Source organism: Chironomus tepperi, unplaced genomic scaffold, assembly GCF_022539635.2.
Source record: "Chironomus tepperi strain 1889 unplaced genomic scaffold, CSIRO-AGI_Ctep_v1 contig_337, whole genome shotgun sequence".
NCBI lineage: Eukaryota > Metazoa > Arthropoda > Insecta > Diptera > Chironomidae > Chironomus > Chironomus tepperi.
Genome location: NW_027226459.1, coordinates 4,136,957 through 4,157,226, shown reverse-complemented (window position 1 = coordinate 4,157,226; position 20,270 = coordinate 4,136,957). Strand labels below are relative to the sequence as shown.

The 20,270-nt window shown below is 34.1% G+C and overlaps 1 protein-coding gene across 1 annotated transcript; it reads left to right on the top strand.

Annotated features, from left to right (window-relative positions):
- The first annotated feature begins 933 nt into the window (after positions 1-933).
- Positions 934-9,101, top strand: LOC139093643 (putative leucine-rich repeat-containing protein DDB_G0290503). Its single transcript, XM_070644417.1, has 6 exons — positions 934-1,064; positions 2,550-2,642; positions 6,756-6,975; positions 7,040-7,258; positions 7,398-7,704; positions 7,792-9,101. Exons 2-6 carry the CDS (start codon positions 2,566-2,568, stop codon positions 8,568-8,570), a joined length of 1,602 nt encoding a protein of 533 aa, XP_070500518.1. The 5' UTR covers positions 934-1,064; positions 2,550-2,565; the 3' UTR covers positions 8,571-9,101.
- Positions 9,102-20,270: the final 11,169 nt, after the last annotated feature.

Here is a 20,270-nt window from a genome sequence, read left to right as displayed (position 1 = left end):
GTTCTCTTGAGAAGAGCTAGTCAGGAAGACATCAATCGAGTAATACTCAAGCGTAAATATGGCTGGATAGGTCACACACTTCGAAAGCGGAATAGTGTTGTAGCTGAGGAGAGACACAAGCTTGTTATACCGACGTTGATTAGCATCCACAAGGGAAAATGTGTCGTAGTGCTCAACATGGGGTAGGACGGTAATGAAGGAATGCCAGTTGGATGTCTAAACTGAGAATTTGTACAAGCTTTATGATACGGCCAGCAATATAGCCAGATGGAAAGCCTTTTGTAGCAACCTAGGCTCTTAGTCGTAGTATGGTTCCAGAAAATGCTTACTTACTTCTTTGGCTACTAGGGCTCATTGCCGTGCTTAGGGAATGTTTTAAAACAGCTCCATCCTTCGAAGTTCCAGTAAGTAATTAATTCAAAAAGAAAAATACTTCTGGTTAGAGTCTCTGCTCAATGTCAATTAATTACATCGGATCTTTGTGTGACTACATCTTTCTCAAGCTTGTTATATTCAAAACTGAGTACTCAAATCAGTTTCAATCTGACATTCACCATATGAGAACAAACTCACAAACACACGTGAGAAAATATCAAAATTGTTGACATCCCTCGAATAAAAGTTTGATGATCTACTGCTACACATTTTCCCTCTCATCTTCATCAAATTTATTTTTCGTCTTCTATCCTCCATCAACAACACATTTTTTTCGCCGACGATAATGAAATATTGTACTGATCATCAGTTGAGGAATTCCATATGTTTTTTTGTGTCTCTTTCGTTCCTTTTTTGACTATCGTCAATATCATGACATGAGAAAATGGGGAAAAAGAGAAGAGAGGAAAGGAACTCAGAATATTATTATTATTTTTTTAAGAGCAGTGATCATTGACGTTCAAGAGTCTGTAACTGTTCAGATCAAATTCTGTTTTTAGTTCTCATCGAGACTTTGAAGGGATCGGTTGGGAAAAATTAGAAGTAAGGTTAGGCATTAAAGTGTGAGGAACAAAGTGTCTAGTGGAAGTGAATTAATTGAATAATTGTTTTATTTTGGATAGCTTGATGTGAGTAGTAACAAGCAGAGTTAGAAGTCATACTTACATAAATTACAGTCAATTCTTCCAAAACTGATCGACTTCCTAGTTAGTGCTTCTAATATTAATCTACTTCGAGTTGTTCTATTAAGTCTGATTAGACTGATCAGTCCAGTATTTATCAACTGTAATACTTTTTATTACAATCTACTAAATAATCACTGCCTGATTATTTGTTGTATTATAATCTACGGAATATACTCAAAAAAATACATTGATTCAAGTCTTCATACGTCAAGTCTTCTCGTTATCAAAAAATTTTGCGTAGCTTAAAAGAAATGAAATTTTTACAAATTGCAGTTCGGTGATCTCATTTGCTATCAGCATCCATGATTTATTTTCATACGTTTGAATGAATTTTTTTGAGCATTTTACAAATTATTGAGTTATAATGAAGGCAATTACGGTCTTGTAATTGCTTTTCTGATTTTATTGAGTTTTAACAAGGTTGGAGGCATTTAATTGAGGTTTTGAGGGCTTACAAGAACTGAAGTCTCTCTTAACCCAAGCCACACAATGCGACGAATTGTATTTTCCGTCATGGATCGAAATCAGCCGTCACGTAAAGTTTTTTCGTCTTATCCTTAATACGGTGACAAACTCCTGACTCTAAAGAACATGCTGTGTAGTTCAAGTAGATTACTCTTAAAGCTGGCTTAATCCCTGACTACCATTTGTGAATTTTCAATGTAGAATGCAATACTGCGCATACTTAACTTACTTACTTCGCTGGCCGTACATATCAATTAAGATCCATGAACTCCCTCAAGATTTAATCGAAATCTGAGCCAAAAACCAGCTCTATTGCTGACTACCGATTGTCAAATACTGTCTATATCAACAGCAAAGCTCAAAGTCGACTTGACTCCATACAGAATCCAAGCTTTGATCAACAGTACTTACTTTACTTAATTCGATGGACGTACAGATCAACTCTGATCAAAGGCCTCCCTCAAATGTCGCCTAAAGCTGATCAACAGCATCCTTCCTTTATTGCCTTAGCTGAAATCATTCATCCAAATACTTTGTGCAACGACAAAACATAATTAATAACAAAGATTCATAAGTCCAATTGATAACCTATCTACAGACCTAACACAATAAACACTTAATTGAGATTTCACATGACTGTAGTGTGTCACCTTACTTCTATTCCTGTTAACGTCAACAAAATTTCCAATGTCTTTTTCAGTTTAGTCTACAAACAACAAGTGCGTTCCTATATTGATAACAGAACTTTCAATTCCCCTTTTTCCCATTCGTCGCACATCTGATTAACCTAATGAACTCGTAACCGCTATTTCGTATCGCAAATAAAGAGCCTTACTTATTTATGAGACATTTTGGTGTCGATTTAATTGATTTTTAAAGTGAAAAATAATTGTAAATAAAGTTGGAGATTAGAAGGAGGAATAATGAAGTTTCATGTAGTAACGGCATTCTTATCAATTTCAGATTTGACCGGATTATCATGAGGACATATTTAATTGGAATATTTGTGCTGTTTGGAGTGATTCTCGTCAGTGGAGCACCGCAAAATCCAGTCACGTGAGTAGCTTAACTTAATGACTAGCAGGCAAAATCCCGAGTGGTCAAAAATACGATAGATCCAGTCATCAACTGGACATTAACTTGTCCATTTGGGAAAGTATGCTTTTATGGTACAGACAGACCACTTTGGTACCTAAAAGCTGTCTCATTGCCTGTTAAGGTTAATGACTAACCACACTAGGAAATGAAAAATTGCGCGCAATTCCTGCATGTCAAGCTATTTATGACTTTTATTGTTCAAGTCTAAATATTTACATACACCAGACATCCCTCAATCCACTGAACAACGAATATATCCATTTCACGTCAGTGGCTGTAAAAAATGAAAAATTTCCATAAATATCGGACCGATTGCAGGCACTCGGAAAATTTATTATAAAATATGGTGCACTGTAAACAAAATATAAAATAATAATAATATACATAAAAAAGATATCACATCACATCATGCAGTGTGCAGTCAGCTTCTGACTTCTTATTGCGTTCTTGTTCTTCTTCTCCCTTCATAAGGCGTTTATGACATTTTCATTGTTCACTTCCTTTCAATAAGTCATCTTTGGTTCTGTAAATATTTAATGTGTTTTAATCCTCGATGTTTATGGAGATGAATTATGAGTAGATTGGGGGTTTTTAGATGGATATGGCGCATTTTTCGTGATTTTCATAGTTTTTCAAGCTCAACTTATGGGAACCAGATTCCCACTGAACGAAATGAGTGAATGGCTCCATAAAAAAGTGTTGGAGTAGAGTTTCAAAAGACAAATCGAGAAATAATTCAGATTCGTTGAGGTATTCAAAAGAAGACTTACTGGTCAAGCTGAATTATCGTTCCATATTACGTTTCTTTTATGAATCGATGAAGGATACTTGCCAGTCTATCACAAAAATACTAAATTTAGAATATTTACTTTACCTCTGTAGACACATTATATCATCCAAATTGTTTGATCTTGTCTCAGGTTATAGTAGTTGTGATTAAGGGTTTTCTGAGATCTGTCGATATCGAGACTTCGAAGAATTCCCTTGTAGTCTCGGATTCGATCTCGAAAACTCGTCGAAGCCGACTATTCGAAAAACTCTAGTTCTGACTTCTATTCTATCTACTTACGGACAGTTAACAACCGTAACAAACTAATTAGGAGTCTTAAACTTTTTAATTGTTTAGTGATTAGCTTAATATCCAAAAATCATTAAAAAACTGTCAAGTTGACCTAGCTTTCAACAAGTAAACACAGACAGTCATGAAAACTAGGATTATTCTGAATTCTGGGATTATAGCTGAACAAGCAAGACAGTCTGAAAACTAAGAATAGCTACAATCTCATCAAAAAAATGCAAATGTCAACTGAAATTCAGGCTAAAATCGAATTTGCCATAAATATCAATTTTCCATGAAAAGTATCATATTACTATGCATTTGTTCAGTTGATAATTCAAAGATGTTACTAATTAAATAATTAATAAGAAACAGAACAACTAAAGCCTTAAACAACTTCAATAATATTCCTTTAATCATCAATTCCTAGTATAGAACTAGCTTCAAACTCATCAAAAACATCAGAATTGTGTTATAATTTCCCATTTTTAAAAGCTAAACAAGCACATCGTCAAACTGTCTATGAAAATTTACGATCCCGTTCATGAAATGAGCTCAAAAAAAAAAAAATTGTATAAATTGTAAAGCACCATAAAAAATTGTGTGCCTCGTTAAAAATCCATTTAAAATGAAAATTGTTTTTCATGGAAAATGCATCAGATGTTTTATACTGTACACTCTTTTTTTTGGAGAGTGATGGCAAGCGATGCATTATAGAAAGCCATCATAAAAAAGTTATTGTGTGGTGTTTTTAGCACCCTAAAATTGGATATTATGGCAGTAAATATGTGCATATGAATTTGAATTTAATTTTTTATTATTTTGGAGCATTTTTATGCATGCTGTACTGTAAACAAATCTCGTAACTTTATGACTTGTTAGACGATTCTTTTTATTGACTTCTTCCTTATGCGGAAGGAATTTCTTCTTTTTTAATTTTGTTAAACAACAACAAATTTGCTAAAATAAAAATATGTTTACAGTCATTGTACTTGAAATGATCGTCAATTCCTGTATTTGGGGAGTTTAATGTACTCGACGGACATAAACATTTTAAAATACTTTTTCATTCACTGCCAAAAAAAACACTCACAAAATTTCCATTTAAAATGTAAAGTCAATGAAATTCGAGACGAACAATGGAACTTCCTTGTGTAATGACGTTTATGGTGATTCTTGACGTTCGTCAAAGAGATTCATGCTGGGTCTTCACATTAAAAAAATCTACGAAATTTAAGAGTTTATTTCTTCATTACTGAGAATCATTTCCACAGCTACGGTCAAGGCAATTCAATGATTCTTAAACTTTTTTTGTGGAACATGCTGTATTGTTTAAAGGATTGTATTGTTCATATTAAAATCTAGAATTTTGAATACTGAGAAGTAAATTTGTTTTGACTGTGGGAGATAACAAGAACAATTTGTATCCAGATGTTTATACTGGAATTAAGAAAAGAGGTCATGTAACTATTTGGATGGATAGATGATTTATATTGTGTTTTTTAATGGTTTTATAATATGTATGCTAAAGGGTTGTAAGCATTTAGGGATAGAGACTGATCGGAATTGATCAGTTCTGCACTCTTGGTTAACACAGATGGTTTTGGTATTTTTGGAAGATCTAACATGGTCAAAAACAGAGTTCTAGACAAAAATATCTCTTCAATGCTCATCAGCAACATTACAGGAATCAAGAGAAGGAACACAAGGTCTTTAAAGACAATTATGACTCATTCTGAGTCTCAGGGCTAGTGACAGCTTAACGAGTGAATGTTCACCAAACCAACACTCTCAAACTAAGACCAGCAGTTATTTGACTAGATTACTGCCTAGTGTTTACAAAGGAAGGCTTTTAGGCGCGTTCAGAGTTGGCAGGACTCCATAGTGGATGCGATCCATTAAAGAAATTTGGGTTCTCAAAGTTCTGCCAATTCTTGCCGCGTTTCCAGTGCATATGATTTAAAAAGGCACATGTGACACAATTTCCCATGCCGAGTATCGAACCCATGATCGCTAGGTATGCAAATATTAAGTCCCTAAGAACTAACCCTACCATGATCTCGAGAGTAGTGTTGATATGGATTGTATAAAAAAAGCATTGCCTTTGTCTTTGCGAAGATTTTGCTTTAAAAAGGCAGAAAAAATTACCTTTGCCTTTAAGCTGAGCCTTAAAGAGCCTTAGAGGTACTAGATGATGAATCTCGTGATCTTTGCTCTTGGCTTACTCCACTCTTCTGAGAGTACGTTCTTTGCCTGCTTGGGAAAACTACGACCCCATCGAGCCATAATGACTTAGTAACTCACAATCCTCTCAAACAGTACATTGACATAAATCAGACAATATGTCTCATAACTCATTCTAATTATCAACAAACCCTGCAGCCCATAACGCTCAAATTAAATGACAGATTTGTTGACGCAATTTCATCTCTCAATGAGACATTAAAAATAATCATTTTAAATGCCAAATTCTAACATCTCGACAAGCTCATAATCATTTAACGAAAAAAACGATTCCAAATGTGAACTGAAAAATGTTTTAAAGAAGCTCACAGAGAAGGATCATATGTCACACTGTAAACAGAAATGTCGAAAGGCATAACTCGAGAGAGAGATGTGTGGTGCTGTTCCGTTGAGAACCTGTCAAGACTATTAAAAATAATATGTATGAGAAATAAAAAAAAGGTCTAAAACATAATATGAATCACATTAACAGTAAAGGCAGTGGAACTTGTCGAAAAATTGTGTATGACATGAACCATAAAGACCATCTGGAAATGATGAATTGTGTTTTGTTGATGATCAGCATGAAGGGTGAATGTTTTTCTTTTTTTGGGTATTTAAAAATACATTTACATGACGTTTTCAAGTGTCTTACTGAATATGATGTAAATGTTAACACGCTAATGAGGCATGAATGGAAATTTCCTCTCAAGAAATACGAGATTTACTCGAAAATCATGATTGATGGATGGCTTTTAATGACTGTGGGAAATTTATGTCTTATTTTTTAGGAATCAGGAAATTCGCGATGCAATCTTGTCGCTGGTTCATTCGAATTCAATGATTGATCAAAAATTGGAAAGACATGAGCAGCGTGAACGTGCACTTGGTGAATTGATTAAGAAAGGACTGATGACATTGCAGAAGAATCAGAAGATATTTGAGCCTATTAAAGGCTCATTCGATCGACTTGACAAGCGTGTCAGTGAAATTGAGACAAATCTATTGAATGTGAGTATTTAACTGGAGTTCCTTAATATCTAATTTCAATAAAATCCTACTTCCATCTCCTCAGAATGAGAAGCAAACCCGCGAAGAACAAAAGAAGCTGACCAACCTTCTTGAGAAGATCCTTGCTGCTTTTGAACAATCTGCCACCGTTTCCAACAGAATTGCTGAAAATTCAGAAGAAGATGATGATTCTTTACCAAAGAAAATTGGTGACTTGACTGATACCGTAAGAGAATTGAGACGTGAAATTGGAGAAATGAGAGCTGATCAAGACATTATGGAGGTTTGAATGATTTTACTTTGTAGTTTCTAGAGCTCAAAGTTTACTTAGATTTTGTATGCAGAACTTCATACAAAATCCGAGTCGACTTCGAGTTCTGGTCATTTCTTATGTACATATTCTCTTATTCATTCTTTTCCAGAACTCCAACAAGCAACTCGTCACCCAAACAGAAGAAATCCTCAAGACACGCACAAATCAAGCAGAAGTTATAGCCAAAAAATTAGAAGATAAGTTAAATCAACTTGTTGAAGACGGAAAGAACACAGAATTTGAAAATAAAATAACAAGCACATTAGGTGAATTAAAATTAGGAATTAAGGAACTCAGAACAGCTGCACCAACTGGATTCACTGAATCTGACAAGACATTGTTGAAGGAATTGTCAAATGAGATGAAGGATTCAATTCAGGACATGAGATTGGAGGTTTTGACTGCTTCTGATAAAAGTAAGTATTGGATAGACTTTCTAAGGATCGTCAAGCACTGAAAATTCCACTAAATTGATCTAATTCCTGAATTTTCATTTCCAACAGGCTTTGCAAAGACAGCAACACGTATCAAAGAAACCCATGAAGCAATCGATGAAGTCTCAAAGTCTCTAACAGACCTGTCAATTGCCACAGAAGCATTCTATGCTGAATCTCAGAAAACAACTCCCGATTCCAGTCAGCCAGCAGCTGGAAATGAGAATATCGCGAAATTAGAGAAAATAATGATCGACACATCCAACAATGTCCTCGAAACTAAGAGACGATTTGAGTACGGAATTCATCAAATTATTTTGGAAGTTGGTGATGTCATGAAGACTGCAAATACATCAATGCAAAAGAGACTGAACGAGTTAAATGATGGAATATTAGAGAATCATAATAATGCATTAGTCAACCTCAGTAGTAAAATTGAGACTGAAATGAGTCAAGTATGGCGTCAAGTTGGAATTATGTATCAGGAAATAACATCCAGTAAGAAAGTTCTGGATCATTTGCAAGAACAAACAGAGCTTTATGTTAACGGAACAATCACAACGATGGACTCAATGGAAGGAAAAGTTGGACTTATCACAAATCGTATGCAGGAAGTTGACTCAAACTTAAACTACTTATTAGGACGATTGTCATTGGTCACACAAGAATTCAATCAAATTAAATTCGGATTAGGTGAAGCACTGGATAATATAAGAAGTAGTTTTATGACTGTACAAGATAAAGTGAAGCAAAATGTTGGTCCCGGACCGCATCAGATTCCTGAAGATCATACAATTGAGAAACGGTCGTTTCCGTTTAATTTCAGACAAAAGCGTAATAATAATTGAGGTTGACGGGAAGTAGAGATAGAGTAAGAGTTTCTTAGTGACACGAGGATTTGGAATGTCTGTATAGATCCTTAAAAGTTCAAAAAACCCGGTTGAAATCTCTCGTGTCACTTAGTAATCATAGACAGCATCGGTATTCTTCATTTGTCTTTATCTTTAGTTACTAAAACTGACTTTTTTCTTCATTCTCTCTAATCTGAGTGCTTTAACATTAAGTAGTATGTACTAACATTTCATTAGGGGTTGTCTGCAAATGATGTCAATTGAGAATTTGAAGAATTTTGGTCATCTTAAGTCAGTGTTGTCCAAACTGTGTGCCGTTGGATTTTTCAGGAAATTCCATGAATTTTCGTGGTATAAAACAGTTTGGACAGCACTGCCTTAAGTCATAAAACTCAAATTTCAGACATCAACAGTGAATAACTCCTCCTTGCCTTAATCTCTCTAAAAATGAATTTTTATTGCCATTGTCAAATTTTTAAGGAATGAATCATAAATAAAGAACAAGAAAATTTATATAAATCCACAAAAGTTAGGCATCAGCTTGATTTTCATCATTATCTACCTTCTTCACGTTCATTCTAGCCATCCGTAAAATCTCATCAACATTTACATCAGGCAAATAAGAGCTAAATTTTGCAAATCCATCATGATCCCATCCATCTTCCGTTTTACTTGTTACAGCCATGTAAATCATCGTTGCATAACCGGGTATAATTTTTGCTGCGACATAAGTTTTACCATCTGCACTCCACTGTGGCTTCATTTCATTTTTGTCTCCCATTTGCATCTCTTCAGGCTGAATATTATGGAATTTTTAGAGAAAATTAAAATTAATTGAACGGAAGTAATGAAATGTGATTAATTTTTATATATTCGTCATTCCATTCCTCACCAAATGAACAAAATAATCCTTTTGAATTACTTGATTCTCGACAGTCTTTTTCATTGTTTTCAGCATATAACGGAAGAAACGATTACGATGATATTTAATGTTTAAATTGTCACTCTTCATTTTATTACATTGAGTCATGTAACGAGCACAAATTCGACGATCTTCTGACGATTTCATTTGTCTCATTAAGTCTTGAGCGAGGACGACATAATGACTGAATTCTTTATCAAGATATGAACCGTCAATTTGGGTAAGTTGTGCGGATTCCATAATTGTTGGGAGGGAAAAATTTTGATTAGAAAAATGACGAAAAATTGTTAAAACTTTTTTCAATGGTTACTTTGTGATGGGGGAAAAGTTTAAGTTTTTGATAAAATTGAATGAATCAATTCTGAATATTATCTTGAAGGCTATCATCTGAAGACGAGATCAGGGATACATCTAATTGATTTATCAGCACTCAAATATTAAGAATCAAGTTAATTTTATGAATTATTGAGCAACACAGGAGGAATACAGCTAAAAATCCAACCACAGGTCAATGTAACTCTGGCTTCACGCCAAAATCGATGAAAATCTCTGGCTTTCAAATTGCTTACAACTAGAGCGGCACAAAGTAGACAGAGCCTAAATTGACTCTCAGCTCTATGTGGCTACCAAATTGCTATCAAAAAGAGCCTTGTGTCATCCGGGAAAGTATTTCTGTGTATAAAACATATCACAGGAGTATCCAGGAAGAGTTTGAAGATTCAATTCTCTTCCCTCCACTTTTTTACCAATTTCTTCAATTTATTAAGGTTGACAGTTCAAAACAAAACCTGTTTTTAAGAAATATCTCGGAAAAATCAGAACTTCTTCCTAGAACTTTAATATTCAGTATTTTGTACAATCTTGACGATTGTTTTATTCCAAGAATCTTCATAGAATAACAAAGCACATTCCTTCGTGCATCCGTTCCATATTCCTCAACATATTTTCATATCTTCCCCATTTCTTTTTTTCAAAAACTCTTTAAAACGTGAAAATTAAAATCAACTCCTTACCTATCCGCGAATTCATTCGTGTCTATACACATCTATATCTCTCTCCATCCATTGTCATCCCTATATTCCTCTTCATTTTGAGCATATCGTGTCAAAAGTTTCTTTCATAAAGTTTGTTCACGTGGAAAAAAAAGATAAAAAGGAGAAAAAAAGGCAAGAAAAATAAAAGACAAAAAAAAAGAGGAATTGTCGCTCTGTTGAAATGAAACAATGATGACTGCTGAGCGACGGTAAAAGTTTTTTTCATCTCCTTTAGGATGTGGCAGTTACAGCGATCTGTCTATGTATGTAGAATATAACAGCAGCAGTCTCATTATGTATTTTACCATAAAAAAATATGCTGGCGCGTTTGAAATTGTCAAAGTAATTTTTCATCAACACTCTCCTTCCTCCTACCCTCAATTTTTGTCTACTTCCAACCCTACGCTGTTGCTACTGCTTCTGTCAATGCGTTTCTCCTTGAATCGCTCAAGGGAACATTTTTCTGTGTGTTATCGCAATTGTGTAATTTATATTTATTGACATCATGTAAGTGCAATCATCGTGTGTTTTTTTTTTCCGTTCCTTCATATGAGCATAAAGCATATCTATATGATGCTCTAGTTTTTTTTTCTCCAGAACACCCTAACTAGGAAACGATCATTATGATTTCCTTGACAAGAAACTCGTAAAAATCATAAATAAAAAGTTATTCTGGAGATAGGAAATTATCGAATTTACTTCCTTTTTTAACGCGATTTTAAGAATTTATTGGTTTTTTGGGGGAGGATGTTGTTGGTTAGATGATATTTTGGGAAAGAAGGAGTTTCAATTTTGGGATTGTTCATAAATTGCTTTTTTAGAGTTAGGTAGCTAATTTGAAAATCATACCATAAGAGCAAAGCATTCTAGGTTCCATGCCAGAATTACGTCAATCTGATTCCGAATTTTGGATCGCGAAACTGACTTTTGTTATTTAGGATGATTTGGAATAGATCTAGCACTTGTCGGTACAACACTGTCACTTGGTCACACTTTTTGGTCTTTTAGACATCGTTTGCCATTCGAATAAATGAATATTTAGAGACATGACTGTTCCAATCAACACTCAACGTTACTTAAGGATTATTTAGGCTGCTATATCATACCGCCGTTGAAGCTACAGTAGCAAACTTTTGTTTTTGTCTCCATTAACATTTTTGAATCCTTTTGTATAAAAGTATGTAGAAATATTAAGCTGAATGACATAATATAGTCGCTAGGACACCGATAGATCACCATTGTTACGTAAAATTACATAATGATACGACGACTTTAACGGTGAGACAGGAAATTCGGAGTAGCATGCTGGTCTAACTATATAAACCTAAGAAACTAGTCGCTAGGTTGCTGTCACGTCGAATTGATCATTGCAAGACGTGAAGGTGCCCTGAAGACTGCTTGGCAGATAATTTCGATCCTTTTTTTACGATAAAAAATGAAATTTTCCACATTGTGCTACTTAGGAACTCGAACAATACGATTCAGTTCCTATTATCATTGCTGAATACGTCATTATGCTGTTTTACAAGTTAAGTTAGCGTAATGGCTGTTTTTAGCTTATTTTGATGAGCGGAGAGTCGCTGGAAAATTGAATAAGGAACATCAACAGAATCGATTTGGTCTTTTATCCTAAAAAGTAAGAGCCGGCACACTACAAACCCTTAAAACTTCCTTAATACATTAAATCTTAAACAATTCCAGTTATAAATTTACCAACAATATTCTCTCAATATAATCGATTCCATAAAATCCATTCATTTTCAACGCATTGACTTTAGGGCGTTTCAATCCTTACTTTTTTTATGTCACAGCATCTTTATTTCCTGCAGCAACTTCAAATAGATTACATGAAAAAACTTTCTTTCTTGTCTAATGACTCGAATCCGATAAAATGAAAATAAAAAGAAGGAAGAACAAAAAAAAAAGTCTTTCATTAAAGTCAATTGAGTTGATTCCCTTTTTTTTTGCGCCTGAATGTTGCGTAACCATTTTTATAAAAAAAAGTATATTTTTGCCTAAATTTATGCAACAATTGCCTCACATGGATGTTGACAGTAAAAATGTTTTTAAATTTGATATTTTATTTTTTTGTTAAGGATTTAGAGTGTTTTAGTACAAATGTACACAAATGTGTATATTGCCAGCAGGCAGTCAACAAAAGCATTTATGTTTTGAATAAAATGTCTAGATTTTGCCTTTTTTTGAGCATATTTTTTGATAATTTTGTCATTTGATTTGAATGGCTTGCAGAGATTTTATGGTAATTGGTTGGTTCTTTGGTGAATGGACTGAAATGTGTTGGATATGATCATAAATTGGACATTCAAGTGCCTTTAATTAGTTAAAACGTATTTTAATCCAATCGGGAATTTGTTCGGACTTGGAATTACAATCAATACTTAGCTATATCTAGTTTATTGCTGTAATTTATCGAAAAACACCAAAAAATTCCATTTGTTCGTATTAAATTGAACCAAACCCGATCCGCACACATTCAAAGGTTGCCATTATGGTGCAGAGATGGCAGAATATTCAATGTCATGGAAACAGAATTAATCAATTAGATTTTGATCAATTTTAAGCATTTTGGATCATTTTGAATTGTAATTTGAATTAAGCAAAGTTCGGGAATTGCGTAAGGCATTAAGGGAAGCGAGGGTCTGCAGTTTTGTTGAGGAATTCAGATATTGGTTCATGAATTTATTACAAAGTGTTACTGTGGAAGGAGGCGGTCTAAAAATGCCACCTACCCGGTCGGTACATATTGAAATCCAGGTTGCCAGTTGAAATCCGGTTGCTTTCGCCAAGTGGCTGCCACACCTAGTCGCCGTGGCATTTCAATGAGTGCCGATCGGGCTAGTTTCCATAATGACAAAATTTCAATATATCCCTATCGGAACTCCAAAGATGACCACATGAAAAATGCACAAAACCACAGATAAAAGGTGATAAAATCTCAAAATGATGAGACAATAGAAAGAACCATAACTGCTTTACATATGAAAATAAATTGAATAAATGCGGGCAATATCAAGGAAAAGTTAAGCATTTCTGTCTCTTATTGTGACACTCATCCAACCCCTTTGCATTATTATGACCAGTATAAGGAATAGAAAAGGATATTTTATTGTCTTTTTTATCCATGCTGGTTGGGAATGTCTGCATCCATTAGTTATTGTATAAGAATTCTAAGAATAATAAAAAATCATGGACTGATTCATATTCTGTCGGATCTAAGTAATAACAGTATTATATTGAGATATATTGTTGATGCTGAATATATGGACTATTTTTTTTTATCGCTTAAAACTAACTTTTGAGGAAACGGACCGAGATTGAGGGTGCTATAATAATAAAAATTGATGATTATTGTGAATATATTCCTATTTTTATCCATTAACTATGAAAAAGCTCTTCATTTTTGTGCCATTTTTGGGTGGATGACAATATCATCTAACGACTGCTCGTAAAGCGATGAAGGGACAATTTAAGAATGGGGGAGAAATCCCGGATCGCCACTGTCAAGTGCCTCATTAAAATTTTTTATTGTTGTGAAAATTTCTTCCACTTGTTTTGTCGCTGTCGCTTCTTGTAGATGAATTTTTTTTTAAACATTTTTGTTCATGTGGAAATTTTGTTTTTCCTTCCGATGCTGCAATTTCCCCACTCTCTTGTGATTACTTTTTTTTTCCTTCTTTTCCTTTTACCGCGGGGACAATTTCAATTTTTCCTTTTTTATTTCTCTGGTTCTTATCATGGTGAACATATTTTTAGCATTATTATATTGAATTGAATTTTTCGGGGTTGAAGCATTTTGGATTCATATAGTTTGGAAAACATGCAGTGAAAAAATGGTCGAGAATTCAACTCTAGGTCGATTTGATTCTGGAATTAGGTTGAGTTTCACTAAATATTGAGTTGGGCCATAGTAACGCTGGCATGGGACCCGGTTAAATTACAAAGACTCACTCAATTACCCCGAAGACACACGGAACAGAAAATGCTGAAAATTTGACTCCAAGTGCCGTTCTCACGATTTATTTCTACATCTACCCAAAGCCTACACCTACCCTTGGCTTTATCCTAAGTTATACCCGAAGATACACACCAAGGGTAGGTTTAGAGTAAGTGTATTCCGAGAAACTAGCCTTTTGAGTCAGATTTTCAGCCTTTTCTTCTCCATGTGCCTTCCAGGTAATTGTCTGATTCTTTACAATCCCCGTCAACCTTCCGAATGAATTTTTAACAATCCTAAATAATTTAATGAATTTTTAAAGGATCAAACATATTATTTTTTTACATCATTAAATCTCTGTCCTGTAAATAAATACGCAAAAAACAGAGTAAAGTACATCAAAATATATTCAAAATCATATCCTTTAAGCAATACAATTGTTCATGTCATATTGTCATATGCGTACATAATTTGTTTTCAAATGGAACATACATGATTGGTCACAATGCTCAAGGCTGCTGTTGAGATACTTTAAAGTGCGCATTTGTTTATTAAATCATATAATTGTAGAGTCAAGGGTCTTTTTAGGGGAATTGATGATTTTTTGACCGTCTTAATTGTCGTCAAGATCGTCTTATGACGATCTTTGGTACAACGTCATTTAGACAGCGTCTTCACGTTCAGGGCCACAATTTTGCTCACCTGCGCTTAAGCCTCAATTTCTCCTCAACTCTTACATTATCTTACTTCTTTTCAATAAAATAAACGTAAACAAAACAAACTTTAGAGCAAAAAAATTAAAAACAAACAGGAAGAAATGTCAGGATTCATGCTTTCACTCCACAATATTCTTTTTCATTGTCTTACACAGGATTCTTTGTTAATTTAAAATAAGTAAAAAGTTAATGTCTGCAATAAAAAATTTCACATAACAATTATCTAGTCGACATTAAAATAATAAAATAAAAATTATCAAGGAACACAGAAAATGTAAAGAAATCAGATTGGACGACAAATGTTAATCTCTTATGGCATGAGAGTAGCCAGAATTTCGACTCAAAAACCTTAGTAAATTGAGGAATTTTGTCAAAAAAGGGATTTTGACCTAAAACCTTCTGGAAATCCTAGGATACTCGCTTTAAGAAGTTAAAGAAGTAGGTCTTGAGCACGTTAACTGACTAACCGACTTATGCTATTCAGGATACTACAGTTACCCATTAAAGAGTTCAGCTAACAGCATTTCTAGACATTATTAAAATATCAATCAACCCAGAACCAAAAATATCCACAATCTTCAACCATTCTATATCAAATCATCCAAAAAATGTCAAAAACTTTACAGTCACCCAACTCTCCCATCCAAGACATGTCACATAAGGCAATGCCGCATGAATCAGACAGAGGAAATTGTCAAGACTTCCGAACAAATTTTCAAACTTTTCTTCTTCTGTTTGTTTTTTTAATTAAGCCTGAAGAAATGATAGCAGCCGAAAATTTCCTTTACGCAGCAGTGCATCCGTAAACCGCCGTTGTTGACTTTTGAAGAAATTGAGAATTGGAACTCCTTCCAATAAATAAAAGGAAAAGTGTCACAAAAATGAAAAAAAGTTGTAAATTAGTTTTAATTTTCTTTGTATCCTTAAGTGCTGTTGGAAAATGGATGGATCGAGAAGTTTGATGATATATCAAAGAGTTCAGAGAATCCAGCAATAACTGTCTCTTATGTTATCAGCCATGGCTCCATATTTCCAAAAGACACATAACACGAAAAAGTGATAACTGGAACTTTAGCTTTGAGTCGGATTCGGTTCCTGGAATAAATATATACCAGTTATATCATAAGCTTCATACATAAGTTCAATCTAAATGTAAATTTAAATTTTCCATATTAAATCACATTCAATTGAGTAATAAATTAAGCTAGTATTTAAGACAACAATATCACATCCGTAAATTAATAGATGATTAATTCACAGATTCAATTACAAATAGCTGTGCATTTAAATATTATTCCCGTGAATGACATTAGCTCATAAGCTAGTCTATAAAATTAAATCATCAGTGTTGTTTATGTTAATGTGAGAAAATATCTTCTAAATATCCAGCAATAAAATATGTGAATGCGCGGATGTACGTGCCTTGAGGGGATTTATTTTTGAATTGTGGACTTTAAAAAAAAATTGAAAATTTAAAATTAAAAAAACCGTTAAAAATTTAATGTTTGAAAATCAGTTAAAAATTTAATCTGACAGGTAAAATCAGTCGTCATCAGTGTAGCCTCACGTCTAGCCATGAACACATCGACCTGACGACACCTTAGCGACCACATTTTGCTGCTTGGGTAACCTATAAGATTATTTAAGCCAGCCTCACATACTCAATTGCCAGAAATTTCACAAATAATTCATTCAAAACTTCATCAAAATCTTCGAATGGTCTTCACACGGAACGACAATCATCAGCCAATTCCATCATTCATAACCTCAAATCTGTTTTCAAAACACACCGCCTAACTTCATCTCTGTCTCGCCTTAACCGTTCAATTGTCGCATGCATTTAGATGTACTAAAAATAACTGAGCAATTTAGATTATACCTGATTATGCAAACGAGATGTGTGTGTGCATATACGTGTAGATTGTTGTTGTTGTTTGTTGAGACACAATAAAAAATACAGCCGCTGCTTCATGATTGTTTACTGCTTTATTTTATCCATATAAAATGAAAATAAATTATATTTTGCTATATTTATCTCACGGGATCCATTAAAAGCTCTTCAATAAACCGGTATATAGTTTGCAGGCAGTAGCGGAACAGAAGTTGATGTATATCTGCTCATTTGAGAGAGTTTAAGGTTTTAAGGAGGAGATTTTTACTACAACAACAACGTACTTTAATTAGCTTTGAAGTGCCTTTTGGTGTGCAATCATTAATTACTTGTTGTCATGACACAAAATAATAATAAAAATAACTTTTTTGTATTTCATTTCATTTAATTTTATATAAAATTGGATGCGATGAAATTGGATGATTATTTGGGATTTGTGGATGGAAACGCATTTGAGGATGTGCAATATTTTGAGATTATTCTAAGATTGCAACTAGGGCTGAATTGGGAAAACTTTTATGTTTTGTGGCACACCTTGAGAGCAAGCTAGACATATGTTTTACTGCATTTCCAAAAATTTTTGTTCCGCGCACAAAGATTTTTCATCACTGAACTAAAGTGACTAAGCAAAAATCTAAAAAATCATCATCCTAACTCTTCTGATAATGCAACTATCCCTAGAATATTACCAAATTCTCAATACATTCTCCAGTCAGCCTAAAGCTAGCCCAAAGTGTCACTCAATTAAACCCTTAATATAAAACAGAATCACAGCTAGAATGCGGCAATTCAATTAAGTTTCACATTCACTACAAATAATTGTTATAATAATTTTTAACGATTATTATTTTTTATTTTTTGTGGGCGAAATCATCTCATATTTCATTTTATTTGTAATTGTAACTTACCCGAGTGACACAAGGGAGATAAAAGGGATTCCATCTAGAAGCCAAATGAACTTCCTTGAATGGACATGAGTCCATAGTCATGTTTTCAGTCGAATGTACCGTTCAGGTGAGACATTTGACAGGCAGAGAGATTTGACTTGTTGACCAGCTAATGATTTGTCCCAGATGGACTTTTTCAGTTGACCTTCACAGGTTGCAACTCTGGACTGTAAGAACGTAGGTCGGACTTAATTGGTAGAAGCTTTTAAAAGAAACCTGTTGATTTTACAGAACAATTATAATTCCAAATGATGAATCATGAGTGGGACTCGAACCCACGTCATACGATTTCTTGTCCAACGCTCTTAACATTGAGCTATCAGGAGGATACTCGACTCTAAGGCAAAGTACCATATATAAATTAAACATTTTCTGTATCCCTCATTACTACTGCACTCCCATTGATATACACCATTGATATACCTGAAATACCATTTCAGGAGTTCCATACCAACAGGATACTTTTGTCACTCGGGCAAGCAGAGTACTCACATAAAAAACTTCATCACGATGAAAAGAGTCAACCGCACAATATTCATGAATATGTCCAAATCAGGTAGTCGTTGTCGCCTGTGCACCGAATGTTATACAGAAAAAATATTATTATTTTTAATTAAAATGAGTAAGTGAGATGAGGACTGTAAATTATGAATATGAAGCTCGTGAAATAATTACATTAACGTGGCTTTCACGAGCTTCAAATGATGTGCGAAGTAAGGTTGATAATTTTATTGCAACTTCTTTTTTTTGTGTTTTGTTCACCATATGTGCCTTTTTATTTCTATTCATTAATTTTTATGAGGGATTTTTTTACAACTTTAGGAAAATGACAGCAATTTTGAATTGAGTTTCTGTGTTTGGTATAAAGGGAAAGTCACTTTATAGACAATAATTGTGTTAAATGGAAGTAAACAATTTTCAATTTAAATCTGCAACAATGTTGAGTGAATGAAGAGTTGGCAGGACTTTTGGGACTTCTGAGCTCTAGCAGAGGCTCCTCCACGATGGAATCCTGTCAAAATTGAGTGAAAGGATGCCTAAAATCAGTTCCAACGTCAAATAATTAATTCCTAGCTGAAGCTTGTCTTCTATAGGAAGAATAATGAGTTCCTGGACTGGATGTGCTAAAGTCCTTAACATTCCGGACCCTTCCGGACTGTCAAAAGTCCTCGAAGTATCAAGCCGACTTTAGACGTTCTTTATACGCGCAATGAGCCCTAGTGCGTGTCAGCCAAGAAATAAAGTAAGAATGAAGAGTTAGCAGGTCTTTTGGACTTCCGGACTCTGGTAGAGGCACCTAAATAACTCAATTCTGAGACAAAGATGTCCAGAAGCAGTTCCAACGTCACATAATTCATTCCTAACTGAATATTGCCTGAAACATACAAAAGTCACAACATTCAACAATTTACCTAATGACTATCAAGCCCAAAAAACAAATAATCCTTAATAAATCCATTTTATAACCAAACCCTCAAAACACATCAAAATGTCTTCTTATTACATCCAACAACGCACACACAAAACAGAAGCACTAAATGAATTTTTCTTGTAAAAAGCAAACATTTTTAATATTTCACCTTTAAAGCCTTAATACTTTATGACAATAAACAGTTAAGCTTATCCTCAATCTAATTCTATTTCTCATATAACATGGTTAAAGGAAGATATTACTTTATGTCATACGTGTGTGTCTCATTTTTACGATCAACATGAGTGGTAATAACATAAAACGCAAGTTGATGTAGTAAAAATTATAACACAGTATGCTAAAGTCCAACCCTCAATTGTTTAATCTTCATTCCTGGAAATAATATTTAAGGCAGGGAATATCAGTAGCATTGTCAATAGAGTAGTAATTGTCATGATGTAATGAATTTTTGTAATGTATTAGGCTTGTGATGATAAATTTATGGAGGTTATGTTCATAATGAGTCATGTGGCTATGTGGCCGGATAGTGAAGGTGATCATCTAGGAGCTGAAAGTCATTTTCTAGAAAATATTAGCTCAAACCCCACTTTGGAGTAATTTGTTTTATAATTTTATGCAGATCCTGGCCATACAGATCAATTGTGATCATAGTCATCCCTCAGATGGTGCCTCAAGCTGACTTTGTCGTGGGTTTCCGTCTATCAATTACCAATGCAAATTGTAATACTGTTTCTATCGAGAGCTTCCTTCCATGAGTTATTTGGTCGTCCAAAAGCCCTTTTAATTATCTAAAAAGTCAC